Here is a 22,955-nt window from a genome sequence, read left to right on the forward strand (position 1 = left end):
TAGCAACGTCCCAATTCGGAGCGATGGAAGCCAACAGCAGCAGGGAGCTCGAAGCCAGGAATTATTTGGAAAAACATCGGATTATGGAGTTGCTGACCTATCTCGCCAGCGCCCTCCTCTTTTTCCGGCCGGGTAAGTGTCTTGCCTACCAGTCGGCTTTCTGTCCCACACCGAGCGGTCCCCAGAAATTCCCGGTGTAGCCATCCCTCCCCGCCCGCGTCCCGGGGGGCTAGCTTCCTTCCCGGCTACCACTCCCAGCCGCTCCGCATACACTCTCCTGCCTCTCGGCTACTCGAGCCTTTCTACTGCTAGTTAACGCTGTGGCCTTCAAATTAAACAAGACTTATTGAACGGCCTCTTTGTGCCTGCCACTAGCTGAGTGTGGCGGGACTCTCGCCAGTGGAGTGCTCTCGCCGGTGGGAGAGAGGCTCCGGGGTCCGGCAGCCTGGCTCCTGGCTCCACCCCTTACTACTTGTGATAGTGGGCAAGAGCCTGAACTTCGGTCTCCTCTTCTGGAAAATGGGGATTATGATAATACCGATCTCATGGCAACGTGGGGAAGATTAAATAAATAATGTATAAATCATCCTTATGCCTGGTAAGCCACAGATGTTTCCAGTGTTATCCTTGCCCTCAAAGAGTTTGTAAGCTGGTAAAAACAACTGATAGGGTAAAAGGAAGGATATTCTTGAGGAGATAGATTTTCCTGACATGTTTTGTATGTCTGATCCCCTTACAAAGTTTGGATCATTTCATAATTTTTGTGCGATCTGTAAATTTAAAAGTTATGTTAAGGTGAAAGTGACTCGATGTGCTTCTCCCCAGGGTGCAGAATTGTAATTTACTAGTCTCATATGGAGTGTCCAAAATGCCCAAATTGTCCATTTGCCTCTGGGTAAGGAAATATAAAAACCAAATATTCCAATTTTGCCAAAAGCCACCCAACTAATATGATCCTGTATAAGGCGATCAAGTTCTCTCTAGTTGTTTTAAAATGATAAACCAGCAAAAAAACTCTGCAACAATTAAAAATAAATAGAAAATCAAAAAAACAAAGTACAAAGGAAGGCACTTTTTTAATGCACTGGGAAAAAGTTGCTATCAAACTAATTTTTAAAAACCTGCTTTTTGAAAAAGTGACTAATTACCATCTCTTGCTGGTCTCTGGTACTGTGGTGGTGAAAATTGTCTTTTGCTGTTAGATGCAGACGTATATATATGTGTGTGTGTGTCAAAACTTCAGAAATAGCAGAAGTAAAACCAATGACTCACCAAAGTAGTAATCAGTAAAGTTTATTGTGCACACACCAAAAAGATAGTTTGAAAACCAGGAGCACTCAAACCAAAACAAGAAATGAGGCTCAGGGGTATATTGTTATAAAGCAGCTTATATGGTGAGAAGATAGTGACTGTTTATTCTTCCCAGTAATTGGTTATAATATTATCATCTTCTTAAATGATAGGGAATTGGTTACTTCGTATCAACCTTGGGAAACAGTTTAAATTTTGCTTATTTACAGAGGCAGAAGCAAGAAATGACCCAGGTCAAGTTAGTGTTGTACAATAAGCTAAATTAAGCTTTGCTTGTATAACTTAATTGGTTTTGTCTGCCCAGGGAATTTTTCAAGGCTGGTTTCCATTTGGTCTTGATTTTAACAATCCCCCCTGCCCCCCTCCTGCTTTTGGTCATTCTCTCCATGGGTGGAGAGTATGAGCAACCAGTATAGCATTTTTCCCGGTTACCACTGTTGATGTAGTCAGGCCGAAGAATCGCATATACACTGTTTGCATTAGTTGAGTCCTTAGGCAGGAGAGCCGTGTGGTCACTATCTTAATTCTTTATATGGTTATTGTTGATTTTGTCCAGTTGTGTGATCCTGATGGATGCCATTTGGCATGCGAGTGGCTGGAGACAGGCATTTAAAACCCTCGAGAGTATACAACACACTAGAAAGGTTAATATGATAACTATAAGGAAAATAATAACCAAGGATTGCAAAATTGTCCAGAGCAGAGATTCCCAGGACCCAAGATTTAACCAGTTATATAACTCAAATGGGTTATAACCAGCAGTTTTTAAATTTTACCTAAGTCAACCGACAATTTTTTTTGGATGAATGGGCCATTAGGTTTCAGTTTTTAAAGGTTATTTACATAGGCACAACCTGGTGTGTTAGCAATCAGGTATCCTCATGATTCCTCAAGACATAATGAAGGGAGGATGTTGTATTTTAGGAGACCGTGCTGCAGGTGAGCTTCCACCTAGATGAGGTGTCCGTGTGCTGTGAGCAATCAGGTAATTTAACAAGAGGCATTTCTAGGGAAACAAAAGAAAAACAAAGGCTAATAGTTTGAGCAAATTATATTCAGTTTCTGAGTTTGGAGAGCAGCCATTTGAGAAAATTTGTAGATTTGAGTTTGAAGCATCTCCAGATGGTGGAATGAGGATGGCAGTTACACAGTCTAATGGATTTTCCTGGCTTGCAGTTTGAATGTGTCTGGCGAGCTTCTGAGTGGCCATGTAAAAACAAGCATGCAGACTGCCCACTCGTGAGCTGTTGTGATTTCTCTGAGGTTTCTGTCAAGTTGTCCAGCTTTAACTTGTATGGCTTTGGGAAAAGGGCATTTGAGTCTCATAGTAATTTGGAGTCAAAAGAGTGGGAGAAAATTGGAAATATTAGTTTGGAGAGTTCTGGTCAAATATTGGAAGAAACTAGAAGAATTCAGGATCCAGTCCAGTGTACAGGTAGAAAACAAAACCTCAAAGAGGGTTAACAGTACTAAAATCTGATATCTACAGAGGTGTATTACTAAAACATAATTTTTCTTTCTATAATCATCCCGACTGTTATAAAGGATAATCAGTAAGAGAAATTTGTTTGCAAATTAAGTCTAGTTTCAATAAACTTGATCTGATTATTTGCATAAGTGCATTAAGAACAGTGATTGTATCGACTCTTTTTTTTTTTTCTATTTCGAATGCTTGAACCACACATTTTTATTTCAGATTGAACCAGGAAATACATGAGTTTAGTTTTTTTTTTGAATTTTTGAATTTTATTTTTTTATACAACAGGTTCTTATTAGTCATCAATTTTATACACATCAATGTACACATGTCAATCCCAATCACCCAATTCATCCCACCACCACACCCACCCCCCGCCACTTTCCCCCCTTGGTGTCCATACATTTGTTCTCTACATCTGTGTCTCAATTTCTGCCCTGCAAACCAGTTCATCTGTACCATTTTTCTAGCTTCCACATATATGCGTTAATATACGATATTTGTTTTTCTCTTTCTGACTTACTTCACTCTGTATGACAGTCTCTAGATCCATCCATGTCTCAACACATGACCCAATTTGGTTCCTTTTTATGGCTGAGTAATATTCCATTGTATATATGTACCACATCTTCTTTATCCATTCATCTGTCAATGGGCATTTAGGTTGCTTCCATGACCTGGCTATTGTAAATAGTGCTGCAATGAACATTGGAGTGCATGTGTCTTTTTGAATTATGGTTTTCTCTGGGTATATGCCCAGTAGTGGGATTGCTGGATCATATGGTAATTCTATTTTTATTTTTTTAAGGAATCTCCATGCTGTTCTCCATAGTGGCTGTATCAATTTACATTCCCACCAACAGTGCAAGAGGGTTCCCTTTTCTCCACACCCTCTCCAGCATTTGTTGTTTGTAGATTTTCTGATGATGTCCATTTTAATTGGTGTGAGGTGATACCTCCTTGTAGTTTTTATTTATTTATTTATTTTATTTATTTATGGCTGTGTTGGGTCTTTGTTTCTGTGTGAGGGCTTTCTCTAGTTGTGGCAAGCGGGGGCCACTCTTCATCGTGGTGTGTGGGCCTCTCACTATCGTGGCCTCTCTTGTTGCGGAGCACAGGCTCCAGACGTGCAAGCTCAGTAATTGTGGCTCACGGGCCCAGCTGCTCCGCGGCATGTGGGATCTTCCCAGACCAGGGCTCAAACCCATGTCCCCTGCATTGGCAGGCAGATTCTCAACCACTGTGCCACCAGGGAAGCCCCTCCTTGTAGTTTTGATTTACATTTCTCTAATAATTAGTGATGTGGAGCAGCTTTTCATGTGCTTCTTGGCCATTTGTATATCTTCTTTGGAGAAATGTCTATTTAGGTCTTATGCCCATTTTTGGATTGGGTTGTTTGTTTTTTTAATATTGAGCTGCATGAGCTGTTTATATATTTTGGAGATTAATCCTTTGTCCATTGATTCGTTTGCAAATATTTTCTCCCATTCTGAGGGTTGTCTTTTCGTCTTGTTTATGGTTTCCTTTGCTGTGCAAAAGCTTTTAAGTTTCATTAGGTCCCATTTGTTTATTTTTGTTTTTATTTCCATTACGCTAGGAGGTGGATCAAAATAGATTTTGCTGTGATTTATGTCAAAGAGTGTTCGTCCTATGTTTTCCTCTAAGAGTTTTATAGTGTCCGGTCTTACATTTAGGTCTCTAATCCATTTTGAGTTTATTTTTGTGTATGGTGCTAGGGAGTGTTCTAATTTCATTCCTTTACGTGTAGCTGTTCACTTTTCCCAGCACCACTTATTGAAGAGACTGTCTTTTCTCCATTGTATATCTTTGCCTCCTTTGTCATAGGTTAGTTGACCACAGGTGTGTGGGTTTATCTCTGGGCTTTCTATCTTGTTCCACTGATCTATGTTTCTGTTTTTGTGCCAGTACCATCTTGTCTTGATTACTGTAGCTTTGTAGTATAGTCTGAAGTCAGGGAGTCTGATTCCTCCAGCTCCATTTTTTTCCCTCAAGACTGCTTTGGCTATTTGGGGTCTTTTGTGTCTCCATACAGATTTTAAGATTTTTTCCCTCTAGTTCCGTAAAAAAATGCCATTGGTAATTTGATAGGGATTGCATTGAATCTGTAGATTGCTTTGGGTAGTATAGTCATTTTCACAATATTGATTCTTCCAGTCCAAGAACATGGTGTATCTCTCCATCTGCTGGTATCATCTTTAATTTCTTTCATCAGTGTCTTATAGTTTTCTGCATACAGGTCTTTTGTCTCCCTAGGTATTTTATTCTTTTTGTTGCAGTGGTAAATGGGAGTGTTTCCTTAATTTCTCTTTCAGATTTTTCATCATTAGTATATAGGAATGCAAGAGAATTCTGTGCATTAATTCTGTATCCTGCAACTTTACCATATTCATTGATTAGCTCTAGTAGTTTCCTGGTGGCATCTTTAGGATTCTCTACGTATAGTATCATGTCATCTGCAAACAGTGGCAGTTTTACTTCTTCTTTTCCAATTTGTATTCCTTTTGTTTCTTTTTCTTCTCTGATTGCCATGGCTAGGACTTCCAAAACTATGTTGAATAATAGTGGTGAGAGTGGACATTCTTGTCTCGTTCCTGATCTTAGAGGAAATGCTTTCAGTTTTTCACCATTGAGAATGATGTTTGCTGTGGGTTTGTCATATATGGCCTTTATTATGTTGAGGTAGTTTCCCTCTATGCCCACTTTCTGGAGAGTTTTTATCATAAATGGGTGTTGAATTTTGTCAAAAGCTTTTTCTGCATCTATTGAGATGATCATATGGTTTTTATTCTTCTATTTGTTAATATGGTGTATCACATTGATTGATTTGCATATATTGAAGAATCCTTGCATCCCTGGGATAAATCCCACTTGACCATGGTGTATGATCTTTTTAATGTGTTGTTGGATTCTGTTTGCTAGTATTTTGTTGAGGATTTTTGCATCTATATTCATCAGTGATATTGGTCTGTAATTTTCTTTTTCTGTAGTATCTTTGTCTGGTTTTGGTATCAGGGTGATGGTGGCCTCGTAGAATGAGTTTGGGAGTGTTCCTTCCTCTGCAATTTTTTAGAAGAGTTTGAGAAGGATGGGTGTTAGCTCTTCTCTAAATGTTTGATAGAATTCACCTGTGAAGCCATCTGGTCCTGGACTTTTGTTTGTTGGAAGATTTTTAATCACAGTTTCAATTTCATTACTTGTGATTGGTCTGTTCATATTTTCTATTTCTTCCTGGTTCAGTCTTGGAAGGTTATACCTTTCTAAGAATTTGTCCATTTCTTCCAGGTTGTCCATTTTATTGGCATCGAGTTGCTTGTAGTAGTCTCTTAGGATGCTTTGTATTTCTGCGGTGTCTGTTGTAACTTCTCCTTTTTCGTTTCTGATTTTATTGATTTGAGTCCTCTCCCTCTTTTTCTTGCTTAGTCTGGCTAATGGTTAATTTTGTTTATCTTCTCAAAGAACCAGCTTTTAGTTTTATTGATCTTTGTTATTGTTTTCTTTGTTTCTATTTCATTTATTTCTGCTCTGATCTTTATGATTTCTTTCCTTCTGCTAACTGGGTTTTGTTTGTTCTTCTTTTTCTAGTTCCTTTAGCTGTAAGATTAGATTATTTGAGATTTTTCTTGTTTCTTGAGGTAGGCTTGTATAGCTATAAACTTCCCTCTTAGAACCGCTTTTGCTGCATCCCATAGGTTTTGGATCGTCGTGTTTTCATTGTCATTTGTCTCTAGGTATTTTTTGATTTCCTCTTTGATTTCTTCAGTGGTCTCTTGGTTATTTAGTAACGTATTGTTTAGCCTCCATGTGTTTGTGTTCTTTACGTTTTCTTCCCTGTAATTGATTTCTAATCTCATAGCATTGTGGTCAGAAAAGATGCTTGATATGATTTCAATTTTCTTAAATTTACTGAGGCTTGATTTGTGACCCAAGATGTGATCTATCCTGGAGAATGTTCCATGCGCACTTGAGAAGAACGTGTAATCTGCTGTTTTTGGATGGAATGTCCTATAAATATCAAGTAAATCTGGTCTATTGTGTCATTTAAAGCTTCTTTTTTTTTTTTTTTTTTGTACATGGATGACCACAACAAAAGCAACAATGATTGCAATTACCAAACATGAAACACACTCATACTATGTCATAATATTGACATTCAGTCCAGTAATCCTCCACTGTAACAGCTCCTTTACTTTGCAGTGAAAATTGATTTGTATATTCTTTGCCTCTGAGTCCTTGTGGGATTTTTTTTTTTTTAAATTCAGACAGAAAGTCACAAAAATTATACTCATCCTCATCAGTTCACTCAGTCCCATGTAATTAATTTTTTTTTTTATCTTGATCTTTTGTTAGCACTTTTATGAGTTCATCAGTTTTTCATTAGAGTTCTGAAAATGCTTATTCATTCAGTTCAGCAGTACAGTCAGTTACCAGAAACCTGTACTTGTCAGAGTCTTTTCCATGAATTTCTTGAAGATGAAACCCTTTTATAGGAACATATTTGCAAAATCATCAGAGTACACCCAGAACTGTCTGTAAATGACAAAAGACTTAAAAATGACCACGGTTAAAGATTTGACGAAAGTTCATAATAATGCAGTTGACAAGAAAATTAGTTATTTCTGAGATATACATTTTAAAGTAATAACTAGGATTATTACTTATAACATTATACCAGAACATATAAGATTTTTAGAACTTTCATGTAATGTCTGAAACATTTATATTAACATATTTCCATACATATTTCCATACAAATACAAATATAAGATTTTTGGAAATTTCATGTAATGTCTGAAACATTTATATTAACATATTTCCATACATATTTCCATACAAATACAAATATAAGATTTTTAGAAATTTCATGTAATGTCTGAAACATTTATATTAACATATTTCCATACAAATAACCCAATGAAAGTTTAGTATTAGTTGTTTTGTTTGTTTTTTTATACTGCAGGTTCTTATTAGGCATCAATTTTATACACATCAGTGTATACATGTCAATCCCAATCGCCCAATTCAGCACACCACCATCCCCACCTCACCGCAGTTTTCCCCCCTTGGTGTCCATATGTCCATTCTCTACATCTGTGTCTCAACTTCTGCCCTGCAAACTGGCTCATCTGTACCATTTTTCTAGGTTCCACATACATGCATTAATATACGATATTTGTTTTTCTCTTTCTGACTTACTTCACTCTGTATGACAGTCTCTAGATCCATCCACGTCTCAACAAATGACTCAGTTTCGTTCCTTTTTATGGCTGAGTAATATTCCATTGTATATATGTACCACAACTTCTTTATCCATTCGTCTGCTGATGGGCATTTAGGTTGCTTCCATGACCTGGCTATTGTAAATAGTGCTGCAATGAACATTCGGGTGCATGTGTCTTTTTGAATTACGGTTTTCTCTGGGTATATGCCCAGTAGTGGGATTGCTGGGTCATATGGTAATTCTATTTTTAGTTTTTTAAGGAACCTCCATATTGTTCTCCATAGTGGCTGTATCAATTTACATTCCCACCAGCAGTGCAAGAGGGTTCCCTTTTCTCCACACCCTCTCCAGCATTTGTTGCTTGTAGATTTTCTGATGATGCCCATTCTAACAGGAGTGAGGTGATACCTCATTGTAGTTTTGATTTGCATTTCTCTAATAATTAGTGATGTTGAGCATCTTTTCATGTGCTTCGTGGCCGTCTGTATGTCTTCTTTGGAGAAATGTCTATTTAGGTCTTCTGCCCATTTTTGGATTGGGGTGTTTGTTTCTTTGATATTGAGCTGAATGAGCTGTTTATATATTTTGGAGATTAATCCTTTGTCCGTTGATTCATTTGCAAATATTTTCTCCCATTCTGAGGGTTGTCTTTTCGTCTTGTTTATGGTTTCCTTTGCTGTGCAAAAGCTTTGAAGTTTCATTAGGTCCCACTTGTTTATTTTTGTTTTTATTTCCATTACTCTAGGAGGTGGATCAAAAAAGATCTTGCTGTGATTTATGTCAAAGAGTGTTCTTCCTATGTTTTCCTCTAAGAGTTTTATAGTGTCCAGTCTTATATTTAGGTCTCTAATCCATTTTGAGTTTATTTTTGTGTATGGTGTTAGGGAGTATTCTAATTTCATTCTTTTACATGTAGCTGTCCAGTTTTCCCAGCACCACTTATTGAAGAGACTGTCTTTTCTCCATTGTATATCTTTGCCTCCTTTGTCATAGATTAGTTGACCATAGGTGCGTGGGTTAATCTCTGGGCTTTCTATCTTGTTCCATTGATCTATGTTTCTGTTTTTGTGCCAGTACCATATTGTCTTGATTACTGTAGCTTTGTAGTATAGTCTGAAGTCAGGGAGTCTGATTCCTCCAGCTCCATTTTTTTGCCTCAAGACTGCTTTGGCTATTCGGGGTCTTTTGTGTCTCCATACAAATTTTAAGATGATTTCTTCTAGCTCCGTAAAAAATGCCATTGGTAATTTGATAGGGATTGCATTGAATCTGTAGATTGCTTTGGGTAGTATACTCATTTTCACAATGTTGATTCTTCCAATCCAAGAACATGGTATATCTCTCCATCTGTTGGTATCATCTTTAATTTCTTTCATCAGTGTCTTATAGTTTTCTGCATACAGGTCTTTTGTCTCCCTAGGTAGGTTTATTCCTAGGTATTTTATTCTTTTTGTTGCAATGGTAAATGGGAGTGTTTCCATAATTTCTCTTTCAGATTTTTCATCATTAGTGTATAGGAATGCAAGAGATTTCTGTGCATTAATTTTGTATCCTGCAACTTTACCATATTCATTAATTAGCTCTAGCAGTTTTCTGGTGGCAGTTTTAGGATTCTCTATGTATAGTATCATGTCATCCGCAAACAGTGACAGTTTTACTTCTTCTTTTCCAATTTGTATTCCTTTTATTTCTTTTTCTTCTCTGATTGCCGTGGCTAGGACTTCCAGAACTATGTTGAATAATAGTGGTGAGAGTGGACATCCTTGTCTCGTTCCTGATCTTAGAGGAAATGCTTTCAGTTTTTCACCATTGAGAATGATGTTTGCTGTGGGTTTGTCATATATGGCCTTTATTATGTTGACGTAGGTTCCCTCTATGCCCACTTTCTGGAGAGTTCTTATCATAAATGGGTGTTGAATTTTGTCAAAAGCTTTTTCTGCATCTATTGAGATGATCATATGGTTTTTATTCTTCAATTTGTTAATATGGTGTATCACATTGATTGATTTGCGTATATTGAAGAATCCTTGCATCCCTGGGATAAATCCCACTTGATCGTGGTGTATGATCCTTTTAATGTGTTGTTGGATTCTGTTTGCTAGTATTTTGTTGAGGATTTTTGCATCTATATTCATCAGTGATATTGGTCTGTAATTTTCTTTTTTTGTAGTGTCTTTGTCTGGTTTTGGTATCAGGGTGATGGTGGCCTCATAGAATGAGTTTGGGAGTGTTCCTTCCTCTGCAATTTTTTGGAAGAGTTTGAGAAGGATGGGTGTTAGCTCTTCTCTAAATGTTTGATAGAATTCACCTGTGAAGCCATCTGGTCCTGGACTTTTGTTTGTTGGAAGATTTTTAATCACAGTTTCAATTTCATTACTTGTGATTGGTCTGTTCATATTTTCTATTTCTTCCTGATTCAGTCTTGGAAGGTTATACCTTTCTAAGAATTTGTCCATTTCTTCCAGGTTGTCCATTTTATTGGCATAAAGTTGCTTATAGTAGTCTCTTAGGATGCTTTGTATTTCTGCGGTGTCTGTTGTAACTTCTCCTTTTTCATTTCTGATTTTATTGATTTGAGTCCTCTCCCTCTTTTTCTTGATGAGTCTGGCTAATGTCTTATCAATTTTGTTTATCTTCTCAAAGAACCAGCTTTTAGTTTTATTGATCTTTGCTATTGTTTTCTTTGTTTCTATTTCATTTATTTCTGCTCTGATCTTTATGATTTCTTTCCTTCTGCTAACTTTGGGTTTTGTTTGTTCTTCTTTCTCTAGTTTCTTTAGGTGTAAGGTTAGATTGTTTACTTGAGATTTTTCTTGTTTCTTGAGGTAGGCTTGTATAGCTATAAACTTCCCTCTTAGAACCGCTTTTGCTGCATCCCATAGGTTTTGGGTCTTCGTGTTTTCATTGTCATTTGTCTCTAGGTAGTTTTTTATTTCCTCTTTGATTTCTTCAGTGATCTCTTGGTTATTTAGTAACGTATTGTTTAGCCTCCATGTGTTTGTCCTTTTTACGTTTTTTTCCCTGTAATTCATTTCTAATCTCATAGCGTTGTGGTCAGAAAAGATGCTTGATATGATTTCAATTTTCTTAAAGTTACTGAGGCTTGATTTGTGACCCAAGATGTGATCTATCCTGGAGAATGTTCCATGCGCACTTGAGAAGAACGTGTAATCTGCTGTTTTTGGATGGAATGTCCTATATATATCAATTAAATCTATCTGGTCTATTGTGTCATTTAAAGCTTCTGTTTCCTTATTTATTTTCATTTTGGATGATCTGTCCTTTGGTGTAAGTGAGGTGTTAAAGTCCCCCACTATTATTGTGTTACTGTCGATTTCCTCTTTTAGAGCTGTTAGCAGTTGCCTTATGTATTGAGGTGCTCCTATGTTGGGTGCATATATATTTATAATTGTTATCTCTTCTTCTTGGACTGATCCCTTGATCATTATGTAGTGTCCTTCCTTGTCTCTTGTAATATGCTTTATTTTAAAGTCTATTTAATCTGATATGAGTATTGCTACTCCAGCTTTCTTTTGATTTCCATTTGCATGGAATATCTTTTTCCATCCCCTCACTTTCAGTCTGTATGTGTCCCTAGGTCTGAAGTGGGTCTCTTGTAGACAGCATATAGATGGGTCTTGTTTTTGTATCCATTCAGCGAGCCTGTGTCTTTTGGTTGGAGCATTTAATCCATTCACATTTAAGGTAATTATCGACATGTATGTTCCTATTATCATTTCCTTAATTGTTTTGGGTTTGTTTTTGTAGGTCCTTTTCTTCTCTTGTGTTTCCCACTTAGAGAAGTTCCTTTAGCATTTGTTGTAGAGCTGGTTTGGTGGTGCTGAATTCTCTTAGCTTTTGCTTGTCTGTAAAGCTTTTGATTTCTCCATCAAATCTAAATGAGATCCTTGCCAGGTAGAGTAATCTCGGTTGTAGGTTCTTCCCTTTCATCACTTTAAGTATATCATGCCACTCCCTTCTGGCTAGTAGAGTTTCTGCTGAGAAATCAGCTGTTAACCTTATGGGAGTTCCCTTGTATGTTATTTGTCGTTTTTCCCTTGCTGCTTTCAATAATTTTTCTTTGTCTTTACTTTTTGCCAATTTGATTACCATGTGTCTCAGCATGTTTCTCCTTGGGTTTATCCTGTATGGAACTCTCTGCGCTTCCTGAACTTGGGTGGCTATTTCCTTTCCCATGTAAGGGAAGTTTTCGACTATAATCTCTTCAAATATTTTCTCGGGTCCTTTCTCTCTCTCTTCTCCTTCTGGGACCCCTATAAAGTGAATGTTGTTGCGTTTAATGTTGTCCTAGAGGTCTCTTAGGCTGTCTTCATTTCTTTTCATTCTTTTTTCTTTATTCTGTTCCACAGCAGTGAATTCCACCATTCTGTCTTCCAGGTCACTTATCCGTTCTTCTGCCTCAGTTATTCTGCTATTGATTCCTTCTAGTGTAGTTTTCATTTCGGTTATTGTATTGTTCATCTCTGTTTGGTTGTTCTTTAATTCTTCTAGATGTCTGTTGAACATTTCTTGCATCTTCTCGATCTTTGCCTCCATTGTTTTTCCGAGGTCCTGGATCATCTTCACTATCATTATTCTGAATTCTTTTTCTGGAAGGTTGCCTATCTCCAGTTCATTTAGTTGTTTTTCTGGGGTTTTATCTTGTTCCTTCATCTGGTACATAGCCCTCTGCCTTTTCATCTTGTCTATCTTTCTGTGAATGTGGTTTTTGTTCCACAGGCTGCAGGATTTTAGTTCTTCTTACTTCTGCTGTCTGCCCTCTGGTAGATGAGGTCATCTAAGAGGCTTGTATGGACTCTTTTAAATCTGCTTTGCTGGAACTTTTCATAAGGAATCTCAGTTTAGACCTTTAAAGTCTCTTTAGGCTAAGAAGCCAAGCCAAGGACTTGTCCATTGTTTCCACTGTGCAAATATATATATTGTCATGAAAAATAAGAATATTTAGTAAGAGTTTCAAAATTCTAGAGGAATCAGGTAGGGAGAAAAAGATAAATGTTTCAACCTTTGTTGCAAATATATACTTCACCAAATTGCAATAAGTTATAGATAGCTTAAAAGAGAGGAGAAAAGAGGCCTCTTTAAATCTGGAAAACAAAACATTAAAGAACCAGCAATGTTTTAAATTAAATCATAAAAATTAAAATCATCATCATTTCATTCAGTCTTACATAATTAATTCTTATTTTGCTTGTTCTTGGTAGGCAGCTTAATGAATCAGTTTTCCACTAGAGTTCTAGAAATTCTTACCCAGTTCAATAATATGATCTTATAATTATCAGAAACCTTTACTTTTCAGAGTTTTCCATGAGTCTTCTTGAAGATGAAGCACCTTTTAGGCACATTTTTGCAAAAGCATCACAGTAAAACAACTGTCTTTGAGTGGCAAAAGACTTAAAAATAGTCATGGTTAAAGATCTGGTAAGTGTTCACATATACACACCAAAAATGATCCAGTTGACAAGGAAATTTGGTTACTTTTATGATATATAATGTTTTAAGATAATAGCTGGAATTATGACTGACAACATTATGCCAGGATATAGATTTTTAAGAATTTCATATAATTTCTGAATTAATTATTTTAATGATATATATCCCTTATAAATATGACCTAAGAAGGTTAAATATTGCTTTTTATTTGACGATGTTTCCCATGCAGTCTAATATATCATATAAGCCTAGGTAAGTTAACATTTCTCTTTTAGCTTCATTCAGAATTTGATTTGGGAAGTTTGTTTAAAATGTCAAAACATTTAAAATATGTGATCAAATAGAATCACAGGTCACTGTGAAACAATACTTAGTTATCCATTCAACCAAAGTGACAAAAGATTTCAAAGGCAAATACAGAAAGTTATGTAGTTGTAAAAAACCAAACAAAAATTAGCTCTTTTAATTCGATAAAGAGTCAGGTTTTTTTTTTCCTACATAGTCAAAGACCTAATAATGACAACGTGAAGCACAGTAAATTATTTTCAAAACACGTACATCTTTTATTTATTTTTGGCTGCATTGGGTCTTCGTTGCTGTGTACAGGCTTTCTCTAGTTGCGGCAAGCGGGGGCTACTCTTCATTGTGGTGCGTGGGCTTCTCATTGCAGTGGCTTCTCTTGTTGCCGAGCATAGGCTCTAGGCCTGCGGGCTTCAGTAGTTGTGGCACACGGGCTCAGTAGTTGTGGCTCGCGGGCTCTAGAGCGCAGGCTCAGTAGTTGTGGTGCACGGGCTTAGTTGCTCCACGGCACGTGGGATCTTCCCGGACCAGGGCTTGAACCCATGTCTCCTGCATTGGCAGGCGGATCCTTAACAACTGCGCCACCAGGAAAGCCCAAGATGTACATTTTTGTTTCCTAGGCAGATTACGTTAAAGGTAAAGAAAAACCTTTGTTCACCATTTCTTTTTTTTAAAGATTTTATTTATCATTTATTTATTTATTTTTGGCTGCAATGGGTCTTAGTTGTGGCACGCGGGATCTTCATTGTGGCGCGTGGGTTTTCTCTCTTTAGTTGTGGCCCGCAGGCTCCAGAGCCTATGAAATTGTGAAATTGTGAAGAAGGAAAAGAAATTCATTTGAGTTTTGCTGATGTGGTTCAGACTGCAAAGGTTACAGCCACAGTGCATAAGTGCTGAGTTAAGATGGAAAAGGCATTAAATTTGTACAGTAAGATATTTTGAGAGAGATCACATTCATATAATACTTTTATTATGGTAGATCATTATAATTGATTTTGTTATTAGTTGTTAATTTCTTACTATGCCTAATTTATAAATTAAACTTTATCATGTGGTTTCAGGCATTACAGAGGGTCTTGGAATGTATTCTCCATGGATAAGGGGGAACTACCGTATATCCATTTCTTTTTTTTTTTTAAGTAGCTTTTCTTTTATTTATTTACTTATTTTTTAAAGGGTTTGTTTTTGTTTTTGTTTTTTTGTTTGGCTGTGTTGGGTCTTCGTTGCTGCGCGTGGGCTTTCTCTATTTGCGGTGAGCAGGGGCTACTGTTGGTTGCGGTGCACGGGCTTCTCATTGCAGTGGCTTCTCTTGTTGCGGAGCACAGGCTCCAGGCACGCTGGCTTCAGTAGCTGTGGCACACGGGCTCAGTAGTTGTGGCTCATGGGCTCTAGAGCATGGGCTCTAGAGCACAGGCTCAGTAGTTGTGGCTCACGGGCTTAGTTGCTCCATGGCATGTGGGATCTTCCTGGACCAGGGCTCAAACCCATGTCCCCTGCATTGGCAGGCAGATTCTTAACCACTTTGCCACCAGGGAAGTCCCCGTATATCCATTTCTTAATATGTTCCATAATAGTCACTATTGTATGATTGATGCTCGGGAAGAAACACTATCTTTATCTTGGGGCTTTGCAAAGCTCCTGGCATTATGATATGTATCTCAGTTTGAAAACCTTGGAATTGTAAGGGAGTTATGGAAAATAAGACTTCACAGCGTGGTTGGGCTATTACTGTTGTGAGAACACGTCCACAGTCCCACATCCTTGACCTCTAAATTCTCGAAGCTCTGAAACATAACTCATTTAACAGCCGAATTTGACATAATCTGAAGTCATTTGGTAGGAAAATCTGGCCTTTTCTAGGGTATATTGGGAAATATAGCCCCTGGCTGGGCAGCCCTTCCCAGTGGCAATTCTATGCTGTGGAAGGAGGGAGTATATATTTTTAGGGGATGACTTTAAAGAAATCAGAAGTTTTTTTAAGGAGGCAGTTGTAGTCACCCAGGTGAGAACTACTGCTGTGGCAGTGGTGGGGATCAGATGACTTTGAGAGCTACTGAGGAGAAAGACTCCGGAGAGACTGTCATGACTGACTAGGTTTGGGTGTCGCAGGTGCTTCCCGTGTTTGAGTTAGCTGAGTGTGGTAGAATCTGGGAGCTGTGGAAGCACACTGACTGGGTTCATACTGGCTGTGTGGCCTTGAGCAAGTGACTGTTGTGAGGAGAAAATCAAGTAAGCCAAGGAAAATGTTTATCATAGTACCAGGCACATAGTAAGGGCTCAATAAATACTAGCTATTAGTATTACAACTTTGAACTTGAAGTTTGTCTCCCTTGAAGAACTGATGGTCATTATCAGCTGACATTTATGTAACTTAAGTGGTTAGTGCCATTTGGCTCTTCCCTTCATGTTTTAAAAAATTTATATCTTTATTATATATACTTATGTTGTAAGCATTTTCAAAACATTTTTAGAAGCAGGTGGAGTATAAATTATAGATTCCAAATATAGACATTATGGCACCTCATGTAGTCTGAAGGATATACAGCAACAAATCTTCATCAAAGTAACATACCAAGTTCCATTAGCATTATTTACGTATTCTAGCCTAAAAAAGAAATGTAGTGAGTTGAAATCAAACTTGGACGTTTTTCTCCTTCTAATTCTGTTATACAGTTCAGAAAGAAATGACAGAAGACTACATACATGATGTGATTGCCTTAGTAACCTATTTGCTGCTATAATGTATTAAAAGTTGCACAAAATGGCACTATATTAGATTAAAAGTCTGCCTACTTCTAGTTTCAACACATAAATTCCAAGGAGTGAAATACACGGAGGAGAAACCTATATGATTAAGAGAGACTTAAAAACATAACCTATCACAGTGTGTGGACTCTGTTTGATTACTGATTTTTATTTATTTATTTTTTAATGCTATTCTTCTCTGCTTACATTCTTTTTATTTATGTATGTATGTATGTATGGCTTTGTTGGGTCTTCGTTTCTGTGCGAGGGCTTTCTCTAGTTGTGGCAAGCGGGGGCCACTCTTCATCGCGGTGCGGGGGCCACTCTTCATCGCGGTGCGCGGGCCTCTCACTATCGCGGCCTCTCGTTGCCGAGCACAGGCTCCAGACGCGCAGGCTCAGTAATTGTGGCTCACGGGGCTAGTTGCTCCGCGGCATGTGGGATCTTCGCAGACCAGGGCTCGAACCCGCGTCCCCTGCATTGGCAGGCAGATTCTCAACCACTGCGCCACCAGGGAAGCCCTGATTACTGATTTTTAAAGAGTGTTTACAATTTATGACATTTGTGAGACAACTGGAAATTTGAATAATGCCTGGCTATTTGAGAATATTAAGAATTTTGTTAGATGTGTAAATTGTATCACGATAACAGTATTGTGGTAACATGAAAAAGAAAAAGGAGTCCCCTCTTCAACAAATGGTGTTGGGAAGACTGAATAACCACATGCAGAAAAAGAAAACTGGACCCCTGTCTAACACCATTCACAAAAATTAACTCTAAATGGATTAAAGACTTAAACATAAGACCTGATACTGTGAAATTCCTAGAAGAAAACACAGGGAAGAAGCTCCTTGACATTGGTCTTGTCAATGATTTTTGGATATGACCCCAGAAGCACAAACAACAAAAGCAAATATCAACAAGTAAGACTAAATTAAACTTAAAAACTTCTGCACAGCAAAAGAAACAATCAACAAAATGAAAAGGCAGTCTATGGAATGGGAAAAAAATATTTGCAAATCATATATATGATAAGGGGCTAATATCCAAAATAAATGAAGAACCCATATAACTCAATGACAAAAAAACAATTTGATTAAAAATGGGCAGAGGAACTAAATATTTTTCCTAAGAAGACATCTAAATGGCAACAGGTACATGAAAAGATGCTCTATATCACAAATCATCAGGGGAATGCAAATTAAAACCACAATGAGATATCAAGTTACACCTGTTAGAACAGCTGTCATGGGTGGACCTTGAGGACATGGTGCCAAGTGAAATAAGTCAAAGAGAGAAAGACAAATACTGTGTGATATCACTTACATGTGGAATCTAAAAAAGCCAAACTCCTAAAAACAGAGTAGAATGGTGGTTACCACAGGCTGGGAGATGCGGGGTAGGAAAGATGTTGTTTAAGGGTACAAACTTGCAACTAGTAGATAACTAAGTCCTGGAGATCTATTGCACAGCATAGTGATTACAGAGAACAATGCTGTATTGTAAACATGAAACTTGCTAAGAGACTAGATCTTAATTATTCCCACCGCAAAAAAGCCATGATCATTATGTGATGTGATAGAACTATTAGCTAGCACTGCAGTGGCAATCATACTGCAGTATAAAGGTACCAAACCAACATATTGCACACCTTAAACTTACACAATTTTATGTCAGTTATAACTCAACAAAAAAGAGAAAAAGGGGTCCTTATCTTTTAGAGATGCACACTGAAACATTCAGTAATGAAACGTGATTGCTGTGATTTACTTCAGAATAATACAGGAAGAGGGGACCTAGGTGGGATCATGGTGAAATAAGACCAGCCACAAAATTGAACAGTTGAAGTTGGTGATGAGTTCATTATACTTTTCTGTCTACTTTTATTATATGTATGAAATTCTCAGTGACAGAGTTTTTAAAAGACTTTTAAAATACACACACACACACACACACACACACACACACACACACACGTAAATCCTAGGATTGAGATACAGTGATGGAGAAGATGGAGCATTCATCATCTAAGCTATACCATTTTTACTTCTTTTGGCTTCTTTTATTATAACTAACCTGCATTATTTCTGAAAAGTGGATTGATCTTGATGTTTCATTTTTCACATTGTTTAGATGAAAGATAGACTGTTTATCCAAAATACTGCCCTTATGTTAGGAATGAACATTTATGCTTCCTAATTGGAGGACTATATTAATCTAAGTGTTTGTTTTTTAAAATCTATTTTTTCCTTCTTTTAGCTGGCCTTTTTTCCTGCATCATGTTGTTCCATTTTGAGGGTTTTCAACTCTGTCTATAAATTAAGAGTCACCTGAGGAGCTTTTTTGAAAAATGCGCAGATCCAATCTCTGGACGTTTTTATTCAGTCATCCGGAGTAGAGCACTTTTGTATATAATTATTTAATTGTTTAATGTCTTGCCTTTCCTGCAAGCAAGGCCTATATTCCCAGTACCTAGTACAGTACTTCAAATATAGGTATTTAATAATTGTTACATGACTATTTCCATTTGTGACATACTTTAGTTTCATATCAGAAAGAATTGGAACTATTCTTTTACAGAAAAACCAAGAGAGTATTTAATATCTATATTGGAACGGCTGAGAATTGCCAAAGTATCAGGCGTGGCTTTCCCTTTCTTTATGGATGACTCTAACATTGCAGCCATGTTTCAGATGCTGGACTCCTCGAATAAAGGATCCATATCATTTATACAGTATAAAGAAGGTCAGTATCTCCTACAAATTGAGGTAGTAATTTGTGGTCATTCCGTAAATTTCCCTAGCTGAAACTAATTCTCACTTTGTAAATTTTGCTTTCTTCTTATTCTTATAGCCCTAAAAACCCTGGGTCTGTGTACTGCAGATGAAGTTTTAAAAGATGATGGACATGGAATAACATGTGAAAAATTCATGCGTGAAGTGTAAGTTTATTTTTAAGTGACTGATATTTAAATAACGTGGCATGATTTTGAAGGACAATTAATACATTTTAAAACAAAGGTTCCTACCTTCTGATAGAAACATTTCATTCCCCTGAAACCTTCAGCTGACTAGCAAGTGAGGACAGGCAGGGCTGACAGTACTCTCTAAGCCTGGGGGGAGGGGAGGGAGAGGATGCTGGGGTTAGGAGGATCCAGAGGCAGCTTCTTTCTTTTCTCAGTGGGAAACCCCAGCAATTCTCAAAGAATGAGGTAGGGAAGCCCCCATCTGCTAGAAGAACTAACAGAAAAGCTTTAAGCTCAATATACTAGTTGGAAAATCTCTGTATATAGAGTAATAAAATTTCTCTCAAAATACTTCCTAAAAATGATTTCGTAAATGTTTATCAATAGTACAGGCTGCATGCCAGCCTGACAATTTCGGATTTGAGGTATTACAGCATGAAAAGTACGGATAAATGCTAAGTCAGAAAAAAAAAACCAACCAACCAAGGGAATAAAACTTTATAGTTCTGGAAGCCTCTAGCTAATCTAGCTCAGTTTGTTTAAGTTTTATTTAACATAATCCAAGGCCAAGGAGAAGTTAGAAGAAAAAAGAAAGTTTAAGATTCTCATCTCATCATTAGTTACATAAATATTCAACAAAAAATGTTTGATTACATTACCTACCCCAGAGAATGATGGTAGCACAGTGCTCTAGCTGAAATGTTTCATCCACAAAGCAAAGGTTGCCCACTGTCACATGGAATGGAACTCGGAAAGTATTCTGAATGGAAAGACATTTGTAGAAAATGAGAGCAATCCTATTTCAGTCACTATCTCAAAATATGTTTTCTTACGGGAAATATAGTGAATTTCCAAACTAGATACAGGAACTTCAACTATAAACATACATTTTATTTTTTATTTTTTTTTAACATCTTTACTGGAGTGTAATTGGTTTACAATGGTGTGTTAGTTTCTGCTGTATAGCAAAGTGAATCAGCTATATGTATATATATATCCCTATATCCCCTCCCTCTTGCGTCTCCCTTCCACCCTCCCTATCCCATCCCTCTAGGTGGTCACAAAGCACCAAGCTGATCTCCCTGTGCTATGCGGCTGCTTCCCACTAGCTATCTATTTTACATTTGGTCGTGTATATATGTCCATGCCACTCTCTCACTTCGTTCCAGCTTACCCTTCCCCCTCCCCATGTCCTCAAGTCCATTCTCTATGTCTGCGTCTTTATTCCTGTCCTGTCCCTAGGTTCTTCAGAACCATTTTCATTTTTTTTTAGATTCCATATATGTGTGTTAGCATATGGTATTTGTTTTTCTCTTTCTGACTTACTTCACTGTGTGACAGACTCTAGGTCCATCCACCTGACTACAAATAACTCAATTTTGTTTCTTTTTATGGCTGAGTAATATTCCATTGTATATATGTGCCACATCTTCTTTGTCCATTCATCTATCGATGGACACTTAGGTTGCTTCCATGTCCTGGCTATTGTAAATAGAGCTGCAGTGAACATTGTGGTATATGACTCTTTTTGAATTATGGTTTTCTCAGGGTATATGCCCAGTAGTGGGATTGCTGGATCGTATGGTAGTTCTATTTTTAGTTTTTTAAGGAAACTCCATACTGCTCTTCATAGTGGCTGTATCAATTTACATTCCCACCAACAGTGCAAGAGGGTTCCCTTTTCTCCACACCCTCTCCAGCACTTATTGTTTGTAGATTTTTTGATGATGGCCATTCTGACTGGTGTGAGGTGATACCTCATTGTAATTTTGATTTGCATTTCTCTAATGATTAGTGATGTTGAGCATCCTTTCATGTGTTTGTTGGCAATCTGTATATCTTCTTTGGAGAAATGTCTATTTAGGTCTTCTGCCCATTTTTGGATTGGGTTGTTTGTTTTTTTTGATATTGAGCTGCATGAACTGCTTGTGTACTTTGAAGATTAATCCTGTGTCAGTTGCTTCGTTTGCAAATATTTTCTCCCATTCTGAGGGTTGTCTTTTTGTCTTGTTTATAGTTTCCTTTGCTGTGCAAAAGCTTTTAAGTTTCATTAGGTCCCATTTGTTTATTTTTGTTTTTATTTCCCTTTCTCTAGGAGGTGGGTCAAAAAGGATCTTGCTGTGATTTATGTCATAGAGTTAAACATACATTTTAAAGTGATTTTTAAAAGTTTATTTGTTATGTTAGATTATCTACAACAGTCTCCCTGAATTGGCAAAGAAAATTAAAAGTTGATTATAATTTATTATCTGCTCTTGTATTTTATTCAACAGACATATTCATCATTTATATTTGTAAATGGAATTACTCTGAGTTTTCATGGCTTCTGAGCTTTTTGTTTTTGTTTTCTTAGGAACAAGAGGACTCAGGAAATATGGTCAGCATTTTAATAACACTGTAAGTCCAAGATAATAAATGATTCTATACAGTTTTCGGTTGTTCAGTTTCATTAATTCAGAACTTCATCATATAACTTGAAATCCAACTGGCTCTGGCTTCTTCTTTATTAAAACAAACAAACAAACAAACAAAAAACAAAAAACCCCAAAAGGAAAAAAGACACTTTATTTTCCAGTGTTAGGCCAGTTTGTCCTCAAATTAAGTAGAATCTCAACATCTTGTTGAGCCAGTTTATAAATTCCGACTTCATTTAATGCCGCTGTGGCAGGAGGTTGCCCTGAAGTTGACTGCAGGACATCTCGCAGAAGTAGGGCAGAACCAGTGTTCAAATTCAAAACAATACAGGCTTCTTTTACACTGTTTAAAAAAAAAAAAAAAAAAAGCAGGAGGTAAATGAGATCTCCATTATCTGTATCATCCCATATTACCCTGTAACAATTTCATTTTGAAAAACTAAACAACTACCCTGCACTGCTAGATCATATCATTTATAGTTTATAAAAACTATTTATGGATTAGCTATTTGGCTCTTTTAACATGTTTTGACTGTATATGTGCAGAGTTTATATTTCATTAGATTACTATAAGGTAAGAGGATCATTATTTTCAGTACGTATCCATTATTTCCCAAAATGTGATACTTGAGAGTAACAGTCTATTAAATGTAGCTAAGACTTTAGGTACATTAGGATACAGGAAAAGAGAAAATTAAGGGACGAAATAAAAGCAGAAAGGTAGAATACTAAAACAAGAAAAGCAGAAATAGATATCTTACTGAAATGAGCAAAAAAACTTACATTTTATATGTTTAAAAGGAATACTTTATAATCTCAAAAACCTAAATAATTTAAATTTTACATCAACAATTTCTAAAGAAATTGTAAGAATTCTCTTACATCCATTTATAATTATACTTAGAACCAAAATTAATATCAAATGTTTAAGAAAACAAATTTTCTTCAGGCCTGGCCTGTTATTCAGTACTAAATATATTTCAAATTTCTTCTATTTATTGAATATGGCAGAACTGCATTTGCTTTCATTTTCTATTTATTTCCCAGTAATAA

At 36.9% G+C, this 22,955-nt stretch overlaps 2 protein-coding genes across 6 annotated transcripts in view; one reads left to right on the forward strand and one right to left on the reverse strand.

Moving 5' to 3' along the window:
- The window catches only part of EFCAB10 (EF-hand calcium binding domain 10), a 25,129-nt gene continuing 2,174 nt past the window's right edge, over positions 1-22,955 (forward strand). For 2 of the 3 annotated variants that reach the window (XM_068550406.1, XM_068550405.1), the window contains exons 1-4: positions 1-132; positions 19,104-19,268; positions 19,377-19,464; positions 21,842-21,885. In XM_068550406.1, coding sequence (XP_068406507.1) covers positions 24-132; positions 19,104-19,268; positions 19,377-19,464; positions 21,842-21,878 — 399 coding nt within the window. In that variant the 5' untranslated portion in view covers positions 1-23 and the 3' untranslated portion in view covers positions 21,879-21,885. The remainder of the gene's footprint in view (positions 133-19,103; positions 19,269-19,376; positions 19,465-21,841; positions 21,886-22,955) is intronic. The other variant, XM_068550407.1, reaches the window with a different exon arrangement.
- RINT1 (RAD50 interactor 1) overlaps positions 22,036-22,955 on the reverse strand; it is a 26,126-nt gene continuing 25,206 nt past the window's right edge. For all 3 annotated transcript variants that reach the window (XM_068550404.1, XM_068550402.1, XM_068550403.1), the window contains one exon: positions 22,036-22,245. In XM_068550404.1, the coding sequence (XP_068406505.1) occupies positions 22,053-22,245 (193 nt within the window). In that variant the 3' untranslated portion in view covers positions 22,036-22,052. The remainder of the gene's footprint in view (positions 22,246-22,955) is intronic.

The sequence above is a fragment of the Eschrichtius robustus genome, chromosome 8 (genome assembly GCF_028021215.1).
Source record: "Eschrichtius robustus isolate mEscRob2 chromosome 8, mEscRob2.pri, whole genome shotgun sequence".
NCBI classification, from domain to species: Eukaryota; Metazoa; Chordata; class Mammalia; order Artiodactyla; family Eschrichtiidae; genus Eschrichtius; species Eschrichtius robustus.